This window comes from Carcharodon carcharias, chromosome 10, assembly GCF_017639515.1.
Source record: "Carcharodon carcharias isolate sCarCar2 chromosome 10, sCarCar2.pri, whole genome shotgun sequence".
Lineage (NCBI taxonomy): Eukaryota > Metazoa > Chordata > Chondrichthyes > Lamniformes > Lamnidae > Carcharodon > Carcharodon carcharias.
Genome location: NC_054476.1, coordinates 28,162,502 through 28,189,605, shown reverse-complemented (window position 1 = coordinate 28,189,605; position 27,104 = coordinate 28,162,502). Strand labels below are relative to the sequence as shown.

At 40.9% G+C, this 27,104-nt stretch overlaps 1 protein-coding gene across 5 annotated transcripts in view; it reads left to right on the top strand.

Annotated features, from left to right (window-relative positions):
* Positions 1–619: 619 nt before the first annotated feature.
* depdc7a (DEP domain containing 7, paralog a) overlaps positions 620–27,104 on the top strand; it is a 45,105-nt gene continuing 18,620 nt past the window's right edge. For 2 of the 5 annotated variants that reach the window (XM_041198226.1, XM_041198224.1), the window contains exons 1-5: positions 620–730; positions 12,881–13,283; positions 18,040–18,173; positions 19,794–19,980; positions 22,047–22,264. In XM_041198226.1, coding sequence (XP_041054160.1) covers positions 646–730; positions 12,881–13,283; positions 18,040–18,173; positions 19,794–19,980; positions 22,047–22,264 — 1,027 coding nt within the window. In that variant the 5' untranslated portion in view covers positions 620–645. Of the gene's footprint in view, positions 731–981; positions 1,292–1,906; positions 2,046–11,288; positions 11,368–12,880; positions 13,284–18,039; positions 18,174–19,793; positions 19,981–22,046; positions 22,265–27,104 lie in introns of those variants that run through there. The other 3 variants (XM_041198228.1, XM_041198225.1, XM_041198229.1) reach the window with 3 other exon arrangements.

Genomic DNA, 27,104 nt, shown 5'->3' with positions numbered 1-27,104 from the left:
AAGATTTGACAAAAAGTCTCTTTTTTCAGCAATACTCAAGTTCTGTACTACCAAATGACTATTTAAGTACAAATGGTCATTTGTAGAGATATTTGAAAGAAATTTGCATTTATGTAGCACCTTTCACAATGTTTATGGTCAATCAAGTGCTTTCGAAGTGTCACTGTTAGGATCTTAAGGAGGAAAGGCATCAGCAATATTGTGATGTTGACCAAGGAATAAGTATTGGCCGGGTCACCAGCGATAACACCCCTTTTCAAAATATTGCCATGGGAGCTTTCACATCCAACTGAGGGAGCAGATTGTTTAGCATCACATCCGAAAGACGACAGTGCAACATTCCTTCAGTGTGCTGGAAATATCTGGAGTGAGGTTTGAACCCACATTTGACTCACAGGTCGGAGTGCTACCTGCTGAATCACAGCCATTGGGCTGAAATTGGGCTCTATTGACGCATGCAAAAACGTAGAATTCTTTGTCCTGCGTTTAACTGCATTCATTCGGAACTATTCTTGGACTGCAGTTGGGCTTGTGCCTCTTCATTATTTAAAGTTCATGTAAAAGCTGAGGGCGGGTCCAATCAGCAGCGGCGCCTCGGGTTATATAAGGGTGCTCCCCCTTTCCAAATTCTGGTTACCCGGAACGATGGCAACTGTGCAGGAGAGAGCCCGAGTCATGAACTTGACCCTGAACCTGAACCTGGCGGCTCTCAGCCCGGCGCTCAGAGCAGGTATACTGCACACTGTCACTTTGTAAATGATCTATCCCCCCAGAAAGGAAGTTTTCTGAAAAACAAAGTTTCTGAAGCTGTGGACTTTATTTCCACCCACCCGCCCTCGAATGTTGCACTGTGTTTCTAGCCGCTCTTGTTATCTCTGTTACTAAGTATCCCTGTGTCCCCCTTTTTCCTATGTTGTGCAATGCAAGTTTTTTTTTCGCAACGCAACCATTCAAGGTTAATGTTTAAGTGCAAAGGGGAGTGGGCAGGACTTTCTGGTACAATCCGCTCCCGTGCATGAAGCTGTTTGCACAAAAGCACACATACTGACCCCTTCCACCCTGGGCTGCCTCTAGCTTGCATTCGACCCTCCTCGCTTGTCGGTCGACGCCTTTTGTATTTGCATCAGCCGCCGTCCACATTCCCCGAGTAGGGAATTCCAGGAGCCGCAGCAGTTTCCTTTCGCACACCTACCGCAGTCTGGAAATCTCCAGTCACCGTTGTTGTTGTTTTTGTTGTCCCGCGCTCACTCTTTTTTTAACAATGTCCGGACGAGCAGAATGGCTCATTCAGGTAAGTGGAAGTTTTTTTTTGTGTGTGCGGACAGTCCAGTGAGTGTAGCTTTCGATGCTGGCCTGTGACAGACTGACTGACAGGAGCTGGAGCGGCCGCCGCCAGCGGATGAGCTGTCGCTGCTCGGACAAGGACTGAAGACAAATAACTTGAGCTAAATGTTGGGAACTGACCCAAACAGGGAGACAGACTTCAGTGATCACTACATCCCGGAATTTTGTTGTTTTTGGCTCTTTGGACTGACTAGAAAGGAGCGCGGGTTAATTCTTATTATTAAGAGGAGGGAATGTGAGAGAGAGAGAAAACTGCATCAGAAGGGGGCGGGAAAGTTCCCAACAGCAGCATTTATGTAGCGCCATTAACGTCCCATTAAATTTCTATTTTTTTCGGATTCCAGAAATCGAATTGAAATATTTAATTTTTTCAGAGCTTTAGTGTGCCATAGTGTATGTTTCAACCTCCTGAGTGAAAATATTCTACCCTGTGTAAAGACTGCCCGCCCTAAGGCTGAGGTTGTTACGCATTTAATCTAAAGATCATAAAACTTCTTACAAGTTTATCCAAAGCAGCAATGGCTTAAAAAAAAACGGTTATACGGGGTAGAGGGCAGAAAAGGCGAGGGTTCTATTGAGACTAATTGAACCCAAAGGTGGCTCCCAGCTTTGAATGGTTCCAATAGTATGAAACCACATCGTAGGATACACGTTGGAACGTTGGATTTATTAAGATAACCAATGTAGCTGGGCTACGTGTGGTGAGTGCTTTAGGAAACACGCACCTTTCTGAATCTGTTTGTTCAGACAATGGTTCACCTTTTGTATTGTTTAAGATTGAACGTTTGCTTGACTTGCTGATTTTGGTTGGTTGGTTTATTTGGTTTCAATGGCCCTTGCTTGCTGAGGACCACAGTTTAGAGCTTTAAGTTGCTCATTAAGGGGCAAAAAGCTCTTGTTTTCGGTGGATTGCCCTAACCCATTCCATACCCACTAAGGTTGCTGTTGCACCTGGGGCACAAATCTCAAACCTGTTCCCTCAAGTGCAATCCTCAGCTGGGCTGGGATTGGGTCTTATGGTGCTCTTGACTGCCTGATTGTAGTTACTCTGCTTTCTTGGCTAGCTATTTAAAGTTGTAAGAAAGCAGGTGTGCTCATTTTCAACATTTGAAAATGTAATATGGAGATTTTTTTTCAAGGGAGTAGAACATGGATTTGTCCTATATTGAAGCAGTGATTCCATCCCCACCAGTACGATGTAAGACATAGGAGCAGAAATTAGGCCATTTGGCCCATCGAGTCTGCTCCACCATTCAATCATGGCTGATAAGTTGCTCAACCCCATTCTCCCACCTTCTCCCCGTAACCTTTGATCCCCTTACCAATCAAGAACCTATCTATCTCGGTCTTAAATACACTCAATGACCTGGCCTCCACAATCTTCTGCGGCAATGAATTCCATAGATTCACCACTCTCTGGCTAAAGAAATTTCTCCTCATCTCTGTTCTAAAATGTCTTCCCTTTACTCTGAGGCTGTGCCCTCAGGTTCTAGCCTCTCATGTGATGCTTAAGATGTGACTTTTAACTAATAGTATTTTTGTGTCTCTTGGCTTCTGTACCTTTGGAAGTTCAATTGGGACTTAGCTGTGTACTTGGGCTTCTGTTTTTGGATGTCAGTATAGTGATTGTTTGGACCATCAGAAGATATGGTCTCCTCCTTAATAAAAACAAATACTGGAGATCTGAAATAAAAGCAGAACATGCTGGAAAATCTCAGCAGCTCTGACAGCATCAGTGTAGAGTGAAACAGTTAACATTTGAGTGCAATATGACTTGTCAGAACTGAAGAAAAGTAGAAACGTGATGGGTTTTAATGCTATTGAAAAGTGGGGGGGGGGAGAAAAGAGGGTGCCAGGTGGAACAAAAGGGCAGGTCAGGGATAGGTGAAGGTGGGGGAGATTAAATACCAAAGATGTCATGGAACAAAAGGCAAGGGGAGTAGTAAAGAAACAAAGCATTGGTCCAGAGTAGGTGTTATAGAAAGGTCAGTCTGTATGAGAGCAAAAACATGAAAACAAGATGTGGACTGTGGGGTGGGGATGGTAGGGGGGGGAATTAAAATAGAAGACAGAGTTCATGATCTGAAGTTGTTGAACTCGATGTTGAGTCCAGAAGGCTGTAACATGCATAATCGGAAATTAGATGCTGTTTCTCCAGCTTGCATTGGCTTTACTGAAACATTGCAGCAGGTTGACATGTCCTTCCTCCTTTTTCCTAAACTGAGGACCCCTCCTCTTCCCCAACTACTCCCCCCCCCCCACCCCGGCACCACCACCTCCCCACACCACCCCCGGTTGACATGGCCCTCAATGTATCTGACCCACAATAGGCTTCCCCTTGTCCTCGCTTTCCACCCCACTATCTTTTGTATTGAATGGACCATCCTCTGCAATTTCTGCCACCTCCAGCAAGATGCCACCGCCAAATAAATCCCCCCCACCCCTGTCAGCATTCTGATAGGACCCTTCCCTCTGAAACACTGGTCCATTCCTCTATCACCCACAACACCTTTCCATGCAATTGCAGGAGGTGTAACAGCTTCCTGTTCAAGGCCCCAAATACTTCTGTGAAGCAGCTATTTACTTGTACATCTTTCAATTCAGTCTACTATATTTGCTGCTCACAACGCGGTCTCTTTTACATTGTGGAGACCAAATGCAGACTGGGTGCCAGTTTTGCAGAACACCTCCGCTAAGTCTGAAAGTGTGACCCTGACCTTCTGATTGCTTGCAATTTCAATCCACCATCTTGCCCTCTTGTTCATACTTCTGTTCTCTGCCTGTTGCAATGTTCCAGTGAAGTTTAGCACAAGCTGGAGGAACAGCGCCTCATCTTCTGATTAGGCCCTTACAGCCTTCTGGACTCAATGTTGAGCCCAACAACTTCAGATCATGAACTCTGCCCTCCATTTTAATTCCCACCTCCCCCAAGTGCCTGTTTTCATCTTATTTTCATGTTTTTGCTCTCAGACAGACCTGATCTTTTCTGCTATTAACACCTACTCTGGACCAATGCTTTGTTTCTTTACTACTACCATTACTACTCCCTTTGCCTTTTGCTCCATGACACCTTTGGTATTTAATCTTCACCCTCTCATCTATCCCTGATCTTTTATTTAATCTTCCATGGGATGTGGACATCACTGGTGAAGCCAGCATTTGTTGCCCATCCCTAATTGCCCTTGAACTGAGTGGCTTGTGTGGCTATTTCAGAGAGCATTTGAGTCAGCCACATTACTATGGATCTGGAGTCACATGTAGGCCAGACTGGTAAGGATTTTTCCTCATCTAAAGGGCATTAATTGAATTCAAATTGCAACAGCTCCCATGATGGGATTTGAACCAGTCTCCTCAGAGCATTACCTTGGGCCTCTGGATTACTGGGCCTTTTTGTTCCACCTGATATCTCCTCCACCACCACCAACAACCACCCCCCCCCCACCCTGACCCATCTACCTTTTTCAACAGCATTAAAACTCATTACATTTCTACCCCCCTCCAGTTCTGAAGAAGTCATGTTGGATCTAACATTAATTGTTTCTCTCTCCTCAGATGCTGCCATACCTGAATTTTTCCAGCACTTTGTTACTTTAGTCTCTGCCTGTGGTCAATTTCCTATTTGTAATTGATTCTTTTACTTGTATAGGAGCTACTGCACTTCAAAAATCTATTTCTTACTTTACAACAGTAATTGGTTATTAAATGTTCTGAGATTGTCAAAGATACTATATAAATGTCAATCTTTATTGGTGTGAAGTACTTTGGAATATCCTCAGTGAGATAAGGTACTAATATGCAGGGTGTTTATAAAGTCCTTGTGCAACTCTGGATATTCATAAGATAGAAGCAAACTGTAAATGGCAAATTAAGGTAGAATTCATCATTTTTAAATGTTATGCTTCAAATCTGCTAGCTGTTACAGTTCACTTTTTCCTACTGTCACTTTTTAATCAGTTTCAGCATCTGAAATAAAATGGAAAAATGAATATAAAACTTTTGTGAATTATGCTTTCTCATATGCTGGTTACAGTTGTTTGTATCATGCAAAGTTATTGAAGCTGCACAGGACTTTACAAATATCCACAAATTAAATTTGCTTGGCTTTGGAGTTTGAGCATTACAAATAGTCACAATTGCAACCTGGCTGACATTTCTTTCTTTGTGAGCATTTAGTACTGTGTTTTTTTGCTCATCCCTCCTAATTTCTTCCTTCCTGGCTTCGAGACTGGTTTGTCTTTACTTAGCTCTGAAATGTTTTTATCAAAGACACTTGAGTTGTTTCGCACATTGGTAAAGATCCACTGGTTGCTTGTGATTATGAATAGATTCTCACTTTCAAAGTTTAACATCCAACTTCCACAGAATTAGAAGTGTGTTGTATTTGACCTATGTGTATTTCTTCTTCTTGGAAAGCATTGTGTAACATATCTGATGTTATTATCTTCAATCATCTGACTTTTTGAGAAAGTATTGAAACACCCTTTGGAAATCACTGAAGGATCATGCACCTCACTAACAATAGATTGTCTTATGGGTTACAACATTTAATTACATGAATTCCATTTGAAACCTGGCCAGTTAATCTGACAAGGTAACAGTGTTACATGTGTAACCTAATCCATATAACCTAATCCATATAACACCTATATTCAGATATCTCTAAGTTTGGATAGTCTCATGATGATTAAATATTAAAATTGAAGCCATCGCCTTCGGTCCCCACCGCAAGCTATCCCTTGCCACTGATTTCATCTGCCTCTGAGACTAACCCAGACGGTTCACAATCTCGGTGCTATATTTGGTGAGCTCCCAATCGCACATCTGCACCAGCACCAAGATGATCTGTTTCCATCTCTGTAGCATCATTTTGCTCCACCCCTACCTCAGGTCTTATGCTGGAACCCTCGGCCATGTTTTTGTCACCTCTGGACTAGACTATTCTAGTGCCCTCCTAGCCAGCCTCCTACATTCCACCCTCCTTAAACTTGAGGTAATTCAAAATACTGCCTTCTTTCCAACTTGCACAAAATTCCATTTGCCCATCATCCTTGTGCTCACTGATTTACTTTGGCTCATGGGTAAGCACATTCATTTTATAAAAAAAAATTCCTAGCCTTGTTTTCAAATCTCTTCCCCCATCCCCTCCCCACAATGTCCTGCTACCACCCTGCATACCACCGCCCACCCCCAAACACACACACACACCCACCACAAATCTCTTTAATCTTCTCCAGCCTTACAACCTTCAGATATTTGTGTTCCTCTAATTTTGGCCTCTTTAGCATCCCTGATTTAAATTGCTCTTCCACTGATGGCTGTACCTTCAGCTGCTGATGCCCAGAGTCTGGAACTACCTCCTTAAATCTCTTGTCCTTCTCTTTCTTCCTTTAAGATGCACCTTAAAAGCGACCTCTTTGACCAAATATTTTGTCATTAGCCCTGATATCTCCTATTGTGGCTCAGTGTCATATTTTGTTTCGCAATGCTGCTGTGAAGCACCTTGGAACATCTCATTTAGAAGTGTTAAAAGCTTGTTGTGTTCGGAGTGGTTATTTTTTTTTTTGTGGATATCATAGCTTTTAAATCATGTCATCCTCGTCAGTAAAATCTAAGCAATTCCCTGGAACACTAATGACTGATCTTGCTGAGATGCTTTGATCTCATGTTAATCACATCATGACATTGAGAGAGGTGTTTAATCACCTAGATAGGTTCTATTTTAGGAAGCCTTAGTTCATGTTCTTACCAGTTTTAACTTGATTGACTGTTAAGGAGGGAAATAAGGCTTCTAAATGAGAATTTCCCTGGGTGTTCAGTTCGGTATTTCACTTGCAAACCAATGGATGTTCCTTGTGCTGTGGGTTTTCCAGAAAATGCAAATATAATGTTGTTAAGGATGGCAAAGGTTTTGGTCATTGTTTTAAAAATAAACCACTTTTTAAATTCACTGTACAACTTTGAAGTTTAGAAGTTGTTCATATTGGCTGCTGTTTACTTTGCCAATGCAAAATTTTAACCTGTATAATGTTGGCATTTGATACAAATTTGGATCTGTAGTAGGTAGATATCACCTGAATCTGTTGCTTTAGTCACTCCCATAAGTGGTCAGTGTCTTTTTTTTTTAAGAAGTTGACTTCCACTGCCCTGTGTGTTTGTGGGATAATGGAACCCAGGGTTGTGACAATACAGTCCCCAGCGATTTGGATTTGTGTATTTTAAACTGGTTTCTTCAGTCTTGCCAACCAGCCAATTACAGATCAGTCAGATTAACCTGGGTTGTGGGAAAACTTAAAGACAATCTGGGACAAAATTAGTTGGCTTCTGGAAAGGTATAGGCTAATGACTTCAAAAATAGTGCAAAAACTCAGCACTGATTTGTTAAAGACAAATCGTGTTTGATAATGTAATTCTGTTCTTTGAAGCAGCAGAGGGTTGATGAGGGTACTGTAGTTGTGTATTGGACTTTCAAAAGGTGTTGGACAAGGTAATAGATTTTTTTTAAAAGGCTGGGGTTTAAAGGAACAGTGGAAGCGTGGATATGGAATTGGCTAAGAGTACTGGTAAATGGTTGTTTTTTTTTTCCAATCGGAGAGAGGTATTCAATGATGTTATCCAGAGTTGGTATTGGGACCATTGCTCTTTTTTGATAAATATTCATGACCTAAACTTGGTCATAATTTCAAAATTTGTAGTTGACATGAAACCTGAAAAAGTAGCAAACATTAAGGATAACAATAGACATCAGGAAGACAAAGACAGGTGAAATAGATAGACATATGCAATTGAAATTTTAAAGCAGAGAAGTGTGAAATGATTGCATTTTGGTAGGAAGAATAAGAGGTAATATAACTATAGTAAAAACTTTAAAGGGGGTGTATGAACACAGACATAGGATGTATGAACACAAATCTTTGAAGCTGAGGGGACAAGTTGAGAAGGCTATTATTTCAAGGTAGAATGCAAAAGCAGAGAAGTTTGCTGAACATTTAAAACAAAGATTGCGCCTCAGCTGCAGTATTATGTTCCATTATTGGGGCCACACTTTAGGAAGGATGACCAGGCCTTGGAGAGGGTGATGATGAGATTTGCTAGAATGGTGGTAACTGGGATGAGGGAATTCAGTTGTGTGGTGAGACTGGAGAAACTGGGGTTGCTCTCAGTTGAGGCAGTTAAAGGGAGATTTCATAGAGGTGTTCAAATCATTGATGGTATGGATAGAGTAAATGAGGAGAAACTATTTCCAGTGGCAGAAAGGTCAGTAACCAGAGGGCACAGATTGAAGATAATTGCCATAAGATCCAGAGTGTGGTGAGGAAATCTTTTCCACAGTAATGATCTGGAATACATTGCTTGAATGGGTGGTGGAAGCAGATTCAGTAGTAACTTTCAAAAGTAAATTTGGATAAACACTTGAAAAAAATTGCAGGGACGGTTAATGTTATAATTGTATTGTTAAGGATAAGCAGGTGGAAGGTATTGATTAAGTATCTTGAACACAGGGGCTGTGCCCCTTTTAACTCTTTCAAGTACAAACCTGTTTCCATCTGTTTCAGATGAAGTTACATTGTTTCATAGTTTGTCATTAGTGAAATTTGAACTCTTGATTTTTTTTATATATAGGCCTCAACTGTAACTCTTTCGAGTACAAACCTGTTTCCATCTGTTTCAGATGAAGTTACATTGTTTCATAGTTTGCCATTGTGAGATTTGAACTCTTGATCTTGGGGTTACAAACCCAGTACCATAACCACTTGGCTATTTAGGCCAAGCTGTGCCCCTTTTAAGGTGTTGTTAACTAGTTAATTTGATTATTAGTTTTTTTTTAATATACTCAAGTATAGAGAGGGGATGGCTTTCCATGCATTGTGGGTGCCACAGGGGCTGGAGTGCATCATTAACAAGTTTCCTTTAAAAGTTTCAATTTTTTTTTGTTACATGACTCCTTTGAGGGGCTGTTAATTAGAGTATTAGTTCCTTCGTCTATTTGATATACTCGAGTATAAAGAGACACTTCCTTTAAGGGGTGGTTCATTAGTTAATTTGTTTATTTGTTATTGTGTTTTCATGAGTATAAAGAGGGGCTGCTTGGATACTGGACTGGTAGGTAGGAGGCAGGCATATTTAATGCTGCTGCATTCTGTAAATAAAGGAACTAACTCAAAGGATTTGTGTGTAGTCTCATACTTCACCATCTGGCTCGGGATCCATTTATCAGAACCATGGGGAAAACCAGTGGGTGTGGGACTAATTGGATAACTCCTTTCATAAAGCTGGCCCACATAACGGGTCCAGTGATGACCTCTGTGCTGATCATTCTCTGATTAAGGTAAGATGACTCCTTTTGTTCATTTGTATGAAACATATGAATCAGGAGCAGGTTATTCAGCTGCTCGAGCCTGTATCTACCCATCTTACGGTTATGGTTTTATTTGTGGAATATAAAATAACTATACTATATTTCTCCACATCAATGGATCAACTTGTGTAATATAACAGATTAACTCATTTAGCCTACAGTACAGAGCGGAACCTTCTCTCCCTGCAGACTTTTGGGTTTTTTGGGGGTTGCTGCCTTTCAACTTTTTGTCCAAGTCTTGACTGTCTTTGTTTCTGATATCTTGCATGACTCGGTGTCAAATCCTGTTTGATTACGTTCATGTAAAGTGCCTTGGGATGTTATATTACATTGAAAGTACCATATAAATATAACAAGGTCTCTTTTGTATATCTTTATCAACATGTCCTCCCTTGGTTAAAAATGTGTGCAAACTAAAACTTACAGCCTCCATCTTTAAAATGTTACTAATTAGTGTGTGTCTTCCTCTTATTCTTCCCAAAATGTATTGTCTTACACTTCTTGACATCTGATATCTGTCTGTTCAATCTGATGATACTTGCATCCTTCTGAAGTTACTTTTCATCACTGTCAACAATGTCCTCATTTTTGTCTGCAAATTTTGATATGATACTAATAGCTGTGGGTCTGTGTAGCACTCTCGACTCTTGTGTAAGAGAACCACGCATTCAAGCCTCAATCCAGACACTTAACACAAATCTAGGTTGATACTTAAGTGCAATGCTGCACTGTTGGAGGTGAGGATGAGACATTAAATGGTGGCGGCAAGTGGATGTTAAAGATTCCATGGTACTATTTTGAAGAGCAGGGGAGTTCTCCCCGGTATCCTGGAAAATGTTTATCCCTCAATGAACATCACTAAAACAGATGATCTGCTCACTATCTTGTTACTCTTGAGATCTTGCTGTATTCAAATTGATTGTTTTGTTTCTTGCATTTGAACAAGATATCCTAAGGTTCTGAAGGTGCTATTTAAATGCAAATCTTCACCTTTTTTCTCTTTTTTAGCGCTCAGATCATTGGGCAATCCCTGAGAGAAATTGCCATTTACATCTCCCCAGCCTGAAAAACATCTCTTGACTGACATCCTTTAACCAATTGCCTGTGCATGCTCCCACATTTCTTTCATTATCTGCCTTAATCTTGTCACCTTGTTTTCATGTGGGACTTTATCAAACATGCTTTGAATGTCCACAAAGATAGCATCAATAGATTCAAAGAATTCTCTTCTTTTGTACAATAGACTGCCTTTCATAATGCCTCTTCCTAATTAACTTAATATTTCTAGGTAAATGTTTTATGTTCCATATTATGTGCTGTATGAGTTTACCTTCTTCTGACACACACTTTTGTACGTCAGGAAAAGCTTACTTCTATTTTGGCTGTCCATTTGAAGGGCACCTTAGATGCCAATGAATGAGGTGCCAGTTGCAATAGGTTTTAACGGGCAGGTTGATGGGAGATGAGCTGAATTTGTGGCCATAATCATACTTGGTCAACCCTCATCTTCCACTTACAAAGGTAATTGCAACATCTGTGCCCTGTATGGATTCAGTTGAGTGCTGACAACTCTCTCTCTCTCTTCAAGGGAGGTTGAAGCCAAGGAACTCTGTTGGGTCAGTGATGAAATGCTGCTTTTTTTATACTGCAAGTCGTTTCTGAAGATGGTTGGTATGATTTTAGTGACGGATTTTTCAAGTCTTAGGCTGGTGTAGTTGATGGCAGCCTACATGTTGTCTCCCTGTGCTTGCTGTTAATGCCATCAAGAAGATGGCTGAACATCCAAAAGCAGCCACTTCTGATGCTGGACAGAGATGTTCCAGCAGTAACCCCCTACTGTCTCATCATTTGGCAGAATATACAACCCTAAAGGATGTTTGAAAATCTGTGGTTGGAGCCTCTCCTATTTAAAATTATAGTTTGTTCCTGTCCTCTCAATTCTCTATTCCCTTATTTAGGGGTGTCCTGAACAAGGGAGTGCAATATGTCATTTGGGAATGAAGTAGGACACACTGTAGTGGACATCTGGCTGAAGATGTGCTAAGTGAAATATTCAAGACCAAGGTCGATAGTTTTGTTGGACACTGGTATCAAGGGACGTGGAGTAAAGGTGGATAAGTGGGCATGTGGTACAGATCAGCCATGATTAAAAGAACTGTAGGAAGCCTCAAGGTGCTGAATGGCCCAGTCCCTGTTCCTACATTGTTTACTCTGACTTCCATTAGCATTCTAAGATGCTTGCCATCAAAGCTGAATGCCATTTTATTTTTGAGCTGCATTCATATTTTTTCAGTATTTTCTTGTCTATAGCTATCTGAAGGGATGGCTAAATGGCCAAGATATTGAATAAATGTTTTGGCTGTGTTCTCAGAAGTATGTGTTGATGGAAATGTGTTGGAAGAATTCTCCAAGTAAACAGTGTGTCCTCATCCCAAGTAATACCTTTTTGTTTTGTTTGCTTCAGTGAAAGAAAATTCTTCAGCCTGGCCAGTCTTCTGTGCAAATAAACCAGACAGATTTGGCCTAGTTACTCTTCTAACACATTTCCACTAACATACACTTCTGTGACAACGCAAGCAAAGCATTTATTTAATATCTTTACCAATTGACCAACGCTTAAGATTTCCTGAATTATACTTAATAGCCCTACCCTCTAACTATTTGGTTTTTCACACAGTTGTCATTTACCTTCTATCCTGAGGATAGATCCCTCTCAGACTCAGACTGGAGCTCTGTGTAGTCATAAGACACTATACCTCAGCCTTTGCCATACAGTCACAAAAAGCCTTGTATTTATATAATACCTTTTATGAACTCAGGACGTCACAAGATGCTTAATAGCCAATACAGTACTTTTGAAGTATAGTCACTGTTATGAGATAGGAAACATGGTAGCCAATTTGCAGCAATGTGATTATGACCAAGTAATGATTTTAAGTGGTGTTAGCTGAGTGAGAAACATTGACCCAGGGTACTAGGGAGAATTCCTCTGCTCTTATACGCTTGTGCAAGGATCTTTTACTTACCCCTGAGAGAGCAGACAGGGCCTCGGTTTAACGTATCGTCATCGTCTGAAAAATGACCGTATAGCATTCCCTTGGCGCTACACTAGGAGTGTCGGGCTAGATTTTGTGCTCAAGTCTCTACAATGGTAATTTCACTTGTTGGTTTCTCTTTCAGGATTGCCTACTGTGAAGCCATTCAGAGCAACTCGTATTTGGTGCAACATCATTATTGCCCTTCAGTCAGAAGTGGAGGTGAAACGGCGCAGACACCATCTGAGACATCATGATGACTGCTTCCTTGGCTCTGATGCAGTGGATCTCATTCTGAGTCACCTTCTGCAGAATCACTATTTTGGTGAGGCCGAAATCTCTCGGTCAAAAGTACTGCGGCTCTGTCAGGCTTTGATGGATAATAAGGTGTTTGAAGCAGTTGGCACAAAGCTTTTTGGCAAAGATAAAGAATCTACTTTTGAGGACAGTAGCTGCAGTTTGTACAGATTTACCACAATGCATAGATGGGTTGATGTTGTGAATGAATGCCAGGCTCCCAGCCCAGCGTTCAATGGATCATGGAGGAGGTAAGTTTATTTAAGATCTCTAACGTGACATTCTTCTACTTGTAGAGGTGGCAGCTGATTGCAGTGTTGGGAGCTGCCCACTGCAGTAAGAAAAGTCCTTGAACTTTACCAATAATTACAGCTCAAGACTGCTTTGGACTTTGTAATTTTGGAAGCTATTTTTAACATGCCTCTTAAAATGGTTTAGCATATCTGTACAACACCTGAGTTAGTCTGCTGAATGTGGACATTGGCTTGAATCCTTTCTACAACTGGAGAACCTATCCTTCCTATACAATCAACAGGAATAAGGTGCAGGATTCTGATGAGCATCAGCTTTGCTGCTCTGACTAGGCACTTGTAGAAGGTGCAACTGACTGGACCCTTTCTTTAACTGGACTCGGGACACTTCAAGGTAATGGGCAAAATGTTGTTACAGCACTGGCATGCGTCTCAGTCAATGAGAACTTGCTCAAAACTTAAATGGCCTCAAATGCTTGGGAAATTTATCCAAAGATTTTAAAACTGGCTAACTAACTCCTAGGAGCAGGAATAGACCATTCTGCTGTTCAGTGAGATTATGGCTGATCTACATTTTGGCTCCATCTAACATCTTGGTCCTGTGACCCTTAATAACCTTGCCTAACAATCTATCAGTTTCAATTTTGAAACTTTTAATTGTGCCACCCCCTCAGCTTCAGTGGCTGTTTTGTGTGTGTGTGCGTGTGCGTGCGTGCGTGCGTGCGCGCGCGCGCGGTGGGGTTGAAGTGTTCCGGATTTACATTACCTTTTGTGAAGGGATACTTTCTGATATCACCCCTAAGCAGCCTAGCCCTGATTTGTTAAATTATTCCCCTTGTTCTGGACTCTCCCACTAGAGGAAATGGGGTAGATAGAGAGAAACTCACCTTAATTAAATCATGCATTTAATCTGTACAGCTGTAGCATAACTTCACTGCTTTGTACTCCAGACCTCTTGAGGTAAGGTCAACATTTAATGAGCCTTTTAAATTATTGCTTGTAACTGTGCACCAGTTTTTTTTTAGTGATTTCTATACTTGGAGCCCTAAATCTCTCTTCTCATCCATGTGCAGTCACAGAACTGAGCAATAGGCTTGTCAGTGGCTAGATGGAGTTCTTTAAGCCTGTCTTCAAATTTAGTCAGTGGACACTCCTCAACAATGAGTCCATAGACCCATAGAAAAACTAATGCAGAAAGAGGCCATTCAGCTCATTGTATCTGTGCTAGCCAAAAAGAGAAAAAAGAAACTAGCTGCTCATTTTAATCCCACTTTCCAGCACTTGGTTGGTAGCCTTGCAGGTTGTAGCACTTCATATGCATATGCAGATCCAGGTACCTTTGAGCATTTCAGCCACCAACTTAGGCAGTGAATTCTAGATGCACACCACCCACTGGGTGAAAAAGATTTTCCTCATGTCCCCTCTAATCCTTCTACCAATCTATGCCCCCTGGCTAGGGGAAATGAATCTTTCCTGTCTAGCCTATCTAGAATCCTCAGAATTTTGTACACCTTAATTAGGCCACCCCCTTAGCAGAAAAACACTCCTAGCCTATTCAATTTCTCCTCTTGGCTGCAATTTTCAAGCCCTGGCAACATTCTTGTAAATCTCCACTGCGCACTCTCAAGAGCAATTATATCCTACCTGTAATGTAGTAACCAGAACTGTGTGCACAATTCCAGCTATGGCCTAACCAGTGTTCTATACAATTCCATCATTACATCCTGCTTTTGTATTTAATACTTTGCTGAATAAAGGAAAGCATTCCATAAACTTTCTTGACCACCTTGTTCACCTGTCCTACCACATTCAAGGACCTGTGGACATGCCCTCCAAGGACTCTCACTTCCTAAACTCCTCAATAACTTCCCGTTTATTGAGTATCCCATTGCTTTGTTTGTCGTCCCCCAAATGCGTAACCTCACGCTGTTCTGGATTGAATTCCATTTACCACTTCTCCACTCACTCAACTAAATCATTGCTATCATTCTGGAGATAACAGCTATCCTCTTATTTAACAACTACATGGCCAATTTTTGTGTCATCTGTTAATTTCCCAATCATGCCTCCCACATTTAAGTCCAAAGCATTTAATATATACAACAAACTTAAAGGGCCCCAACACTGAGCCCTGTGGAACACCACTGGAAATTTGTTTTCCATTCGCAAAAACATCCATCGACCATTGCCCTTTGTTTCCTGTCACTGAGCCAATTTTGGATCCGACCTGCCACCTTCCCTGTCCCACTTTCCTGACCCAGTCTGCCATGGGGGATCTTGTCAAATGCTTTACTGAAATCCATGCAGACAACATCCATTGCACTACCCTCCTGAATCCTCCTTTTTACTGCATCAAAAGATTCCATTAAGTTAGTGAGACATGATCTTTCCCTGACAAAACCATGTTAACTATCTCTGATCAATCCCTGCCTTTCTAAGTGACAATTTATCCTCTGTCTCGGGAATGTTTCCAATAATTTGCCCACCACTGAAGTCAGACTGACTGGCCTATAATTTCCTGGTCTACCCCTTGCACCCTTTTTAAATAATGGTATGACGTTTGTAGATCTCCAATCCTCTGGGACCCTGCCTGTATCTAGTAAGGATTGGAAAATGATCCTTGGAGCATATGCTATTTCCTCCCTTGCTTCCTTCAACAGCCTGGGATACAATCCGTCTGGCCCTGGTGATTTATCCACCTTTGGGGATGCCAGTTTCTCTAGCACTTCCTCTCTCTCTTTACTTATTGTATCTAATATTTCGCACTCCTCTTTAACGAGAATGTCTGCATCATCCCTCTCCTTAGTGAAGACAGAGACAAAATATTCATTGAGAACCCTGCCCACATCTTGCATCAAACCACAAGTTGCCATGTACATCTCTGATAGGCCCTACCTTTTCTTTAGTTATTTTCTTGCTCTTAATGCACTGGTAAAACATCTTAGGATTTTCTTTGATTTTACCTACCAATATTTTTTCATATCCCCTTTGCTTTCCTAATTTCCATTTTTACTTCACCCCTGTACTTTCTATTCTCCCCTAAGCTTTCTACAGTATGAAGTCTTTTGTGACTGTCATGAGTCATTGTTTGGATTGCACCACAGCTGCAGCCTGGATGTCTTGGTGACCCTGCTGATTTTGGATGGCTGCACAGGTCTGGCCCAGTCTGGAAATGGTTTAAAAAGGCCTACTGTCACTGTGGGGATCATAGCCAGGTAGCTGAGCAATAGGGTCTACAATGTGAAATCAGTTTCTCGTGGATGTTTCCCCAGCCAATGCTCCTGCCATAGTTCCTCAGTTGTTACTACTTGGCATGGTGGGTTTAATCATATGGGGTGACATAAGGGAAGCCAAACTGATGGGTTAAATAATGACAGGCTCATGTTGGAGTAGAACTTCCCCAGTAGCTTGCCTGTCACAGTTGCCTTCCTGATGTGGGGTGTGGGGGTAACGTTGTTCAAGATGGGAGCTAGGGGAGGTGATTTGGTTGAAGAGTACCTGTGGTGATGCATGATGAGTTGCACATCAAAAAGCTGGTGTGAGCAGATTGCCACTAGTATGGTACTAATGATCAGCGTTCCCATCGTGCCAGCCATCAGTAGCTGGCCTACACTGGGAAAGCAAGTGACCCTCCCTCCTTCCTAACAAACCGAATTCATAAGTCTGCACTTGAAGAATCCCAGTATCACAGTACTGAAAACAGCCAGAGAATACTCTGATTCATCTGCCTTAGATCCAGAGTGGATGACCTCTCACTTACCCCTATTGAACTCCATCTGCAACAGTTCTACCCAAATACTTAATCCACTAATGTTTTTTTTTGTTACTGTCAGCACTAATAGAAAAGCAAAATACTCTGGATGCTGGAAATACTCAGGTCTGGCAGCATCTATAGAGAGAGAGTGAGTTGACATTTCAGGTCAATGAACTTTCATTTCTGGTGAAAGGTCACAGACCTGAAACATTAACTCTTTCTCTTTCCACAGATGCTGGCAGAACTGCTTCATTATTTCTAGCATTTTCTGTTTTAATACATTATTTACAGTGGTGCTTGTGAGCTGTGCTAGTCAGTGGCACAAGGTGGGCTATCCAGTATCTTTTTAATGTGTTCTGTGGATATTGGTGTCACTGGCAAACTTATTTATTGCCCATCCCTAACTGTTTCAAACTTTTGTATTGGTTTGATACAACTGAGCTTGTTTAACCTTTGCCCTATAATGTGCCCAAGGGCTGGAGTCAGAAAAGATCAAGACAAATAAGAAGGTTGGGTACTTAATGGCAATCCAAGTTTCATGGTCACTATTACCTGTACTGATAACCAAAACTGCCAATAGTGAGATTTAGTCCAAGCCTCTGGGTTAACTAATCTATGAATTTAACCAGTACATGCTGGGAAGGGAGAAAGGAAAGGATGGAAGATTTCATGCAAGCTTGAGGATGGCAACCTAAAAATGGAACTCACTCTTCCTGTCACGTGCTGCTGGCTCAAGTAGTTCATCTATCCAATCTTTGACCTGAATGATGAAATCAAGTTGAGAAATTTGATCAATGGTGTGCTGTTTCACAGTTCAGGCTTTCCAGAACAAAGATGGATGATTCAACAAAATTAACCTTTAATGTCTTCTAGTTCAGAAGACCTAAAGTAACTGAAGGAAAATCAAAGCAGCAATTGTCATAAATGTTAATATTAATTTAACTTGGGTGGTTGGACAGATACTCTTTTTTTTAAAAAAAAGTCTTATTTTCTTGTTCTTAGGAAAGAACCAGTTCATTTTTCCACATGTACAGATACCAGCCCTCCTGACAGCTCTTTAGAAGAACTACTCTGTAATTTGAGTTTAAAACCTGTAACTTTATCTCACAATGAAACATCACAATTACCTCAGACAGGTAAGTGTCACTTATCACTGAGTGACAACAGCATTTAAGACTGCAATGTTAAATTGCCTGTTGCCTTTTCAGTGTGGACAATTGTTCAACTTTGCTAACATGAGCTGTACCTATTCTCAACTAGTCTACTCTTTAGTTGCATGAACCCTTTTGCTCAGCCATGATAAATAGCTATCACTTGTGCAAACCTTTTAATTCTGTGTGCGTGGGTAAACTGTCTCATTGGGTAAGTTTCCATGGCTGCTGACAGCTCTAGTAACTTCCCCAAGCAGCCATTTGCACATAAGCCTAAAGAGTAATTGTTGATAGCCTGTTAAATCTTGGTCATTGTGTAAGAGCATTTCTACCATGATCTACAGTGATCAAGAGCAGAAGCTTTTTAACATCTCTCCCTTTTTTCCATCCTAGGGAGTAAAAATCAATTGTAATACAAAGCTAAGATCAGTTAATTCAATATATTTGTCAAGGCTGCTTCAACATTTACACTCAAAACAGGACCTCCACTATTTAAAAGGACAAGGGCAGCAGGTGCATGGGAACACTGCTACCTACAAGTCCCACTTACCATCTTGACTTGAACGTTATAGCACCACTCTTTCATCGCTGGTCAAAATCCTGAAACTCCATCCTGAACAGCACTGTGGGAGCTCCTTCACCACATGGACCTCAGTGGCTCAGGTAGAAGGCCCACCTCCATCCTCTAGGGTGATTGTGAAGGGGCAATAAATGTTGACCGTTCCACATCCTGAAGAATTTAAAAAGAAAAAGTAATTCTCGGGGCCCTGAGCCATGTCACTAAGCCACCTACCTACTTGAACTGTTTGGAGTGCAACATTCACTTTATTGTGACCTGACTGAATCTGATTTTGAATAAATGCTACATTTTAACTGTATTCCACTTTTGAGATTTAAAGGTATAAAGATGCATCTTTGATTACAATTTCTTAATCTGTGGAAATGTTTGTCAGCTATTGGAAAGTTTAACTTTGTAGCAAAGATTTGTTGAAACAATGCTGACACATATCAGCTCTTAATACATATTTTGGTGTAAATGTATATCTGAAGGATACATTTCTAATGGTTCAATATCTGCAAAGCCAGGACATACAAAATAATTGTTGCAAATTATTAAACCCATAACCAAAAGAAGTGGTATTTTACAGCAACTTGTAGCTGGCAAGGCCAGTGCTTACTACCCATCCTAGTTGTCCTTGAGAAGGTGGTAGTGAGCAAAACTACTTTTTAAAACTTCCAAATTTTAATCACTTTAAGAAATTATATGCAGTAAAATGTTCTGCTGGTCGAGACAGTATCTGGATAGTGTCAGATTTTTCAAAACCTCTTCAGCATTGCAAACAATTCTGCATATCATAAACACTTGCACCCTTCGCCATTCACTTTGGCTCTGGTACTTTCCAAGGCTCTTTTGTGTGCAATGAATAGCTCTGCTGTAAAAACATTATGTAGTCATTGAAAACAAACAACCAATTTAGCATGTGTATGCCTGGAAGATTATTGCAAAGTCTGTCTTTGGGTTAATTGTTCTAGCGGTTTCTCAAACTGTTTTCCTGTTTTAGGCTGAGTAAAATCTAAGATGAAAACCCTTTTTTTTTTTTGCAGTAGTTGATGAGATATGGCAGGAACAAACAATTTTACGTCTGCTACAGCTGATTGAACTCCCAGTCTTGGACTCTCTATTGGATAGAAAAGAGCATCAGCCAAAACCACAGAATTTGAGCACTAACTCTCATGCCATTCCAAACAACCTTCTGGACCGGGAAATCCTAAAGGCCTTTGGCGATTCTCAGTATGTATTTGTAGGACCAGCTGGCCATTAGTAGTTTTACCTCTCTCGAGACTTGTAACTGCCTTCATAATGCTAACCAACATAGTGTTGCCATTTTGCAAATAGCATTAGAGAGGCTAGTAATTGTAAAAACAAGGCATGGCATCAGAAGGAACTGACACACCCAAGCCCATTTTTTTCTTTTCCTGTTGCCTTCCCTTTGGGAAAGGGCAGCAAAATTTGACACCCACCTCTTCTCAACTCCAGTTATTGAATGGAAAGTTCCTAATATTTAACCTTATGTTAGCCATCCCAAACTGGCTATTTTTCTACGATGCTAGTGGTTTAGGACTTGCTTAATGGAGCAATGTAATTTGCCTTGTCTTGAACCAGATATTTGTCCAGCTATTTTGTTTTGAAGTAACTACCCAACCTAGCATTCTATGTGCCACACTTCTAGAAAGCATTCCACGTGACTACTGTAGAAGAGGGAAGGATTTCCTTAATCCCTGTGTGTTTAATTCTGTGCTTGTCTTATAGTTCTATTGAACTAAATAGTTTGTTTATATTTGCATTATCCATGTCTCTTTTATTTTAAGGATCTGGATTATGTCCTCCACCTCCTAAAGGGGAAGTACAGTCCTGATCGTAACTTTAAGCCCCAGAATCACCAGCACTGCTTTTCTCTGAACCTAATTGCTTCATCGGATAGTTGAAGTTACATTGAACTTGTATAGAACCTTGGTTAGAATGCACAATACAAAAAGGATATAGAGGCACTGGAGAAGGCCGCATAAAAAAATTAGATGATACCTGAGCTGAGAAATTAGAATATCAGGAAAGACTGAACAGGCTGAGGCTCTTTCTCTAGAAAAGAAGAGGCTGAGGAGTGACCTAATGGAGGTCTTCAAAATTCTGAAGTGGATTGATGTAGAGAAATGACTCCACTTGTGGTGGAGTCCAAAATTGGAGGATACAAGTATAAGCTGACCCCTAATAAGTGCAATAATGAATTCAAAAGAAATTTTACCGAACTATTGATTTAGAATGTGGAATTTACTACCCCTGAAGTAGATGAGGCAAATAACATAGATGCAATTAACTGGAAAAAAAAAATAAGGATGAGGTGGAAGAAAGGAATAGAGGGAAGTGGGGTGGAAAGAGGATTGTGTGGAGTATAAAACTTAGCACAGACCAGTTGAGCTCTTTGGCCAGTTTGTGCTGTAAATTCTATGCGTCTGCCCAAAATTAGAGATTTGGCATCCTACACAAGTCAGCTATAGTCTGCAAGCTTTCACGTGATACTCTAACCTTAGAATTGGCCTTGGAGCATCCAGTTAATGAATACTTTGATTTAGTTATACCAAACCTTTTCCTGACATGCTAACCTTTCTCCGTCAGCATTGCCCTTGCCTACAGTTCTATTTTAGTGTAGAGGAGCACAAGTTGATATTGACTTATCATGCTGACAAAATCCCTACTTTAATTCCTTGTCTCTTTTGACAAGGATACGATTCAGCAAAGTTTCCTGTTTACTGTGTTCCTGGAAAGCATGTGCAGATTATTAGAACAAATTGTGCTTGGCATGTGGTTTCACCAGTGAGGCTGGCATGCACTGCTTGTCCCTCGATGCTCTTGAGGGTGGTTGTTCTCCTTTCTTTCTGATATGCAGTCAGCATGGTGTAGATACACACTTGGTATTGTGGAATGGGGATGTCCAGTGATGATGGAGGAACAATATATATCCAAGTCAGGTGGTCATGTACCAAAACACCTGCTGCCCTTGGCCTTCTAAGTGCAGGTCACTGGTTTGGGTGAAGATGAGGGTGAGCAGCCTGAACATGTGTAGGGTCCCATGAGGAACAGTCTCATGAGGTATTGGAGATCTGCTGTATTAGTGGAAATTCTTGCCTGGAAGGGCAGAGGGATGAAAAACTGGCTTAGGGAGAACTGTTTGTATTTATGTATAATGGATAGGCTTTTTTTTAAAAAAAAAAGTAATGTTGGATACATTAAGAGCTAAAATTTTCCAAAAAGGTGCCTGTCTTTAGAAGCTATTTAACCCTTGTATTTTCACACACTTCTAGGGGAGATGATTGGCTGTCATCTGCAATTGATTTATCGGAGTTCCTCCCAGATCTCACGGTGGTGGAGATCAGTAGGAATCTTCCGGAATCGTCTTCTGATGTCGACCAGTGCAAAATGCTGCTTTTTGATCCCATTGCTAAGTATTACCAACAAACCAAAGAGCCTCTCCTCACCAATGACTACTTTGACATTCACACAGGCGTTGCAGAGCTCCTTGGTAAGTATAACTGCAGTATTTATAACCGTGTGGCATTTCAGTATTGGGAGCCATTATAGCATAGTCACTGCAAATGGCTAGGAACTGAGCAGTAATGTGACACAAAGTTGTAAAGTTGGTAATTTTTTATGGTCTATGCCTGTGGAGCTAGAGCCATTAGACAAGCTGCCATAGAACTTTGAAAAGCTTTGCAAATAGTCACTAAATGTCCAAGTGACAGCCTTTACAACTTGAGGGTTCCAGCATCCTTGAAGTTTTTCAAATGAGGTTGCACCAAGGTTGCGTCTGTCCCTCTTGGGTGGATGTAAACAATTTCATGGCACTGCTTCGCAAAAGACCAGGGGAATTGGTCAGGGCATTGTGATTAATATTTATCCCTCAAATATCACCCGCAGATGATTTGGATGCTATTTCATTGCTGCTGTGGATCTTGTGTGAAAATTGGCTGCCACGTTTCGCACATTACTACAATGACACTTAGCACATAATTGGCTGTAAAGTGCTTGAGATATCTGGAGGTTATGTGATGTGCTTTATAAATGAAGTTAGTTGGGTTTTTTTTACCTGTGCATGTGCTTTGAGGGTACTTTGAGCCAAGATCTGGTGGTGGTTTTTATTTTGCCCTCTAAAGGAATCTGCATGAATCACACTTGGGAGATCTGGAGAGAAATGAGAATCCAGGCAAGTGATTTGACGTGCTTGAAGCACCAAATCTGATTTCAAAATTGACCAAGTGGTTCTTGCAGGAATTCATCCCAATTACTTTTGACCCCTTAAACAAATGGAGCTTTTATGTTTGCAAGCACCAAAACACCTGTCAATGACTGAATGGTATTTAGTTAGCCAGCTTTTTGTTCTTGTGTGCTTTTCTAGTTGTTCACTCAGTTTTCAGCAGTTTCATGGTCGGCTTCCCTGAGTAGAAACAGATCTGGGTTCATCATTGATTGTTCCTGCACTGCATCCTGTAATTTCAGCACCAAAATGTTTTGCTACCAGCCTGTGTGCCATCTGAGATCTGTTCATTGGAGCAATACTAAAGTAGCTATGATCCAAACAAGGCCTTGATTCTGAAGTAAAAGCAAAGTGCTGAAAAAAATCATCTGTGGAGAGAGAAACTGAGTCCAATATGACTCCTCGGAGCTCATCCTTACTGGATGCTTGTTGATGAGGAACACTGGCAATTGGATTTCCTGAAGATCTTGCCTTGGATTTATCTTATTCAATGTGGTCCTTTTATGTAATTGAACTTTTATAAAACTAGTTACCTTTAACAGTTCTTACTACTTGCCCTGCTTGCCCTGAGTCAGTGTGCATTTTCGTATTCCAGAACATTAGTGCTGCCACTCTTTGAAGCTGGTAGGAAGAGTTGTGATGTTCAACTGGCACTCACTTTTCTTGCCTCTCCCCTTGCCCTTCTCTGCTTTCATCAGTATCTTACTGATGTGAGAAACTGTTGCAAGAATGCACAATCCTATATCTAAGCATTCTGTTATGCTTGGTGTGCTCCCTCATCTTGCATTGCATGCCCTTGGGATTGAGGGCAAAGCCATATTTATTAACTATCTATAGTTGCCACATTTGGCCTTGGCCACAACTTCAGTGGCTTTTTAGTGGCTTATTTAGCAGCATAGAGACTGTTAAGAGTTAATTACTTAGTGTGGTGGACTGGGAACATTAGGGAACCATTTAAAATCTTGGATAATCATGGTCACTCTTCAGTAGGGCTAGTCCACAAATTTATGGTGATGTAGTCCTGTCTGTTTGTCATCATCCTGCTTAAGTGAAGTCCCATGTTCCATCTCTCTGCTAGTACCGATAACTTTGTATAAATTCTGGCCTACTTAAAATCATCGTATATGTCCCAACAGCATTGAAGGCTTGTCCATTGGCACTCATGTCAACAGATTTCCCTGCGTCGTCTCCTTCCTGCTATATTTACAGTAGTTGGATTTTGGAACTTCTAATCAGTTTCGTGTCCATCCCCTTGCTTTTCCTGTTGGGATCTCTGTACTTGTAAATTCCATTCTGATCTCGCTGTAGCGGATGGCCCCAACACAGGGGTTGGTGGTATCCAAATCAATGCTCAAGCTTGCTTCATTTTTGGAATTCATGACTACAAGATGTGAAGGGGATGCTGTGCCTGCTCAGCAACTTATGCCAAGCTGGCAGTGATGGAGTTGCTAGCAATATGTTAGTTAGCTCAGTGGAGGATCTGCCAGGTTCTCACTCATTCTTCATAGAGTATTGGGAACTGACTGTTACCATGATTCAGGATGCATTGGTCAGTTTAATGCAGAAATAATTATTGGCTAGCATTTATGTAGCACATTTCACATCCTTGGTATGTCCCAATGTGCTTTACAGCCAGTGAAGTGCAGTCACTGTTGTAATGTGGGGACACTTAACAGACATTTTGCACACAAGCTCCCACAAACAGGAATGGAATAAATAAGTAAAACATCTGATGTTGGTTGATTTTAATTCAATAGAAACTTCCAAAATCAAACTGCATATGTTGACAAAATTGGAATTGACTGAAATAGGTCAAACTGTATTTGAATTAATGACTTTTTGGTAGGTCCAGTGGTATAACGAGTACACTTTAGCCCTATACATGACTGCTGGGAAATACAAGTCTCATTTGACTTTACAGGAAAAACAGGTTAGAGAGAGCAACCTATCTCCATTTACTGCCCTTCCAAAAGGTGGTGACTAATATTGTGATCCTTTTTTTTAAAAAGACTGGTGTATTCGTGCAGTGACTTCCATCACCTCTGGATGACCCAAAGTGCTTTATAACCAATTAAGTACTTTTTGAAGTGTAACCACTGTCGTATCCCTGGTTTCTTGACCTCATGGTCAACTTGTACCCTTTCGAGCAATCAGATAAACTGATTAACTAAATGACAGCCCTTTAAAGGGGACAATACCAAAAAATCAAAACTTTAAACAAACTTATTTAATTAAAATAACATTTCTGGGGAGTGGTCCATTTATTTGTGCAAGTTTTGTTAATGGTTATTAAGTCTAATTGATTTGGGGAAGGAGGAAAACTGCCACAATTCAATCTAACCCATCTACATGTACACCCCCAACAGGGATTATGTGGATAATCAAGCTGAAAAGAACCTGTTTTCTTGTGCATCTCCATTCCTATCTGCAGACTCCCAATATAAATGCTGGAACTGGCCAGGAACCTAACAATTAGCTAATATAGGTAAAGGATTTAACTTGGAATCACCTTTTATTGTGAATGGTTATCAAGCAAGCATTACGGACCATGAATATTAAAGTGCACTTTCATTCAGTATCTCGATATCAAACTTGCACTATCTTATTTTACTGGCATTTCCTTTGGTATGATGAATTACATGATTTTTGAAGAATGAGGTGCTATGTGTGGAATGTAGTTAATGCATCATTAAGGATGAACACCTAGCACAGCAAGAATTTCTAGTTTTTAATATAAGCATTGCTTCCACTTCCTTATTGGGGTGTTCTACAGAATCTGTCACAGCAGCTTGAGAAAGGCCACCAGTCAAAACAAATAGTTGGCATTTGGAACCCTTGGCTCTTGCGTATCACCTTCTTGAAAGGGGAGATGTTTCCAGGATTCTATCAGAAATGTTATTTCATGATATACCCAAGTATACAAAAGTAACCTGCATGTAGCAAAACATCCCAATATCTTCATCGAGTCAGTTATCAGACAAAGTTGGGGACACATGACATATTGGTCAAAAGAGGGAGCCTCTTAAAGGAGGAAAGAGGTGGGGAAGTTTAGGGAGGAAATTCCAGAGTTTAGGGGTTGAGCCAGCTTTTTATTCAATTCATTCATTCATAGGATTGTGGGTGTTGCTGGAAAGGCCAGCATTCATTGTCCATTGCTAATTGATCTTGAGTTGGTAATGAAGTCCCTTAAGTACAGCAGTGGCTTGCTAGGTTGTTTCAGAGGGCCGTTAAGAGTCAATCTCTTTGCTATCTGGAGTTATATAGGCTAGACTGGGTATACTCCCTAAAGGACTTCAGTGAACCAGATGATGGGTTTTTATACCAATCCAGTAGTTTCACGGTTGCATAGTTACAGTATTAGCTTCATAGAATCACAATGTTAACAGTGCAGAAGGAGGCCATTTGGCTCATTGTTTCTGCACAGGCTGTCCAAATGAGGATTGACTTAGTGTCATTTTTCTGCACCCTTGCACATTATCTATTTAAATAATCATCTAATGCCCTCTTGAATGCCTTAATTGAACCTGTCTCCACTACACCTCCAGGCAGTGCATTCCAGATTCGAACCACTTGTGTGAAAAGTTTTTTTTTCACATCACCATTTGTTTCTTTGCAAATCACTTTAAACCTGTGCCCCCTCATTGTTCAAACCTTGATGAGCAGGAACAGTTTCTCCCTATCTATTCTATCCAGCCCCCTCATGATATTGAACACCACTATCAAATCTCCTCTTAGACTTGTTCTCTCCAAGGAGAACAGTCCCAACCTCACCAATCTATTTTCTTAACTCAAGTTTCTGGAACCATCCTTGTAAATCTCTCCTGGACTCTGTCCAATGTGTTCACATCCTCCCTAAGGTGTGGCACCCAGGACTGCACTCATTACTCCAGCTGAAGTCTGTCTAGTGTCTTTTATAAACTCAGCATAATCTCTATGCCCCTATTAATAAAGCCCAGGATACTATATGCTTTATTAACTGTCCTGCCACCTTCAATGATCTATGCACATACATCCAGGTCATTGTGCTCTTGCACCCCCTTAAGTATTGACCTCACATTTTATAATGTGTCTCCATGTTCTTCCTACCAAAATGCATCACCTCATATTT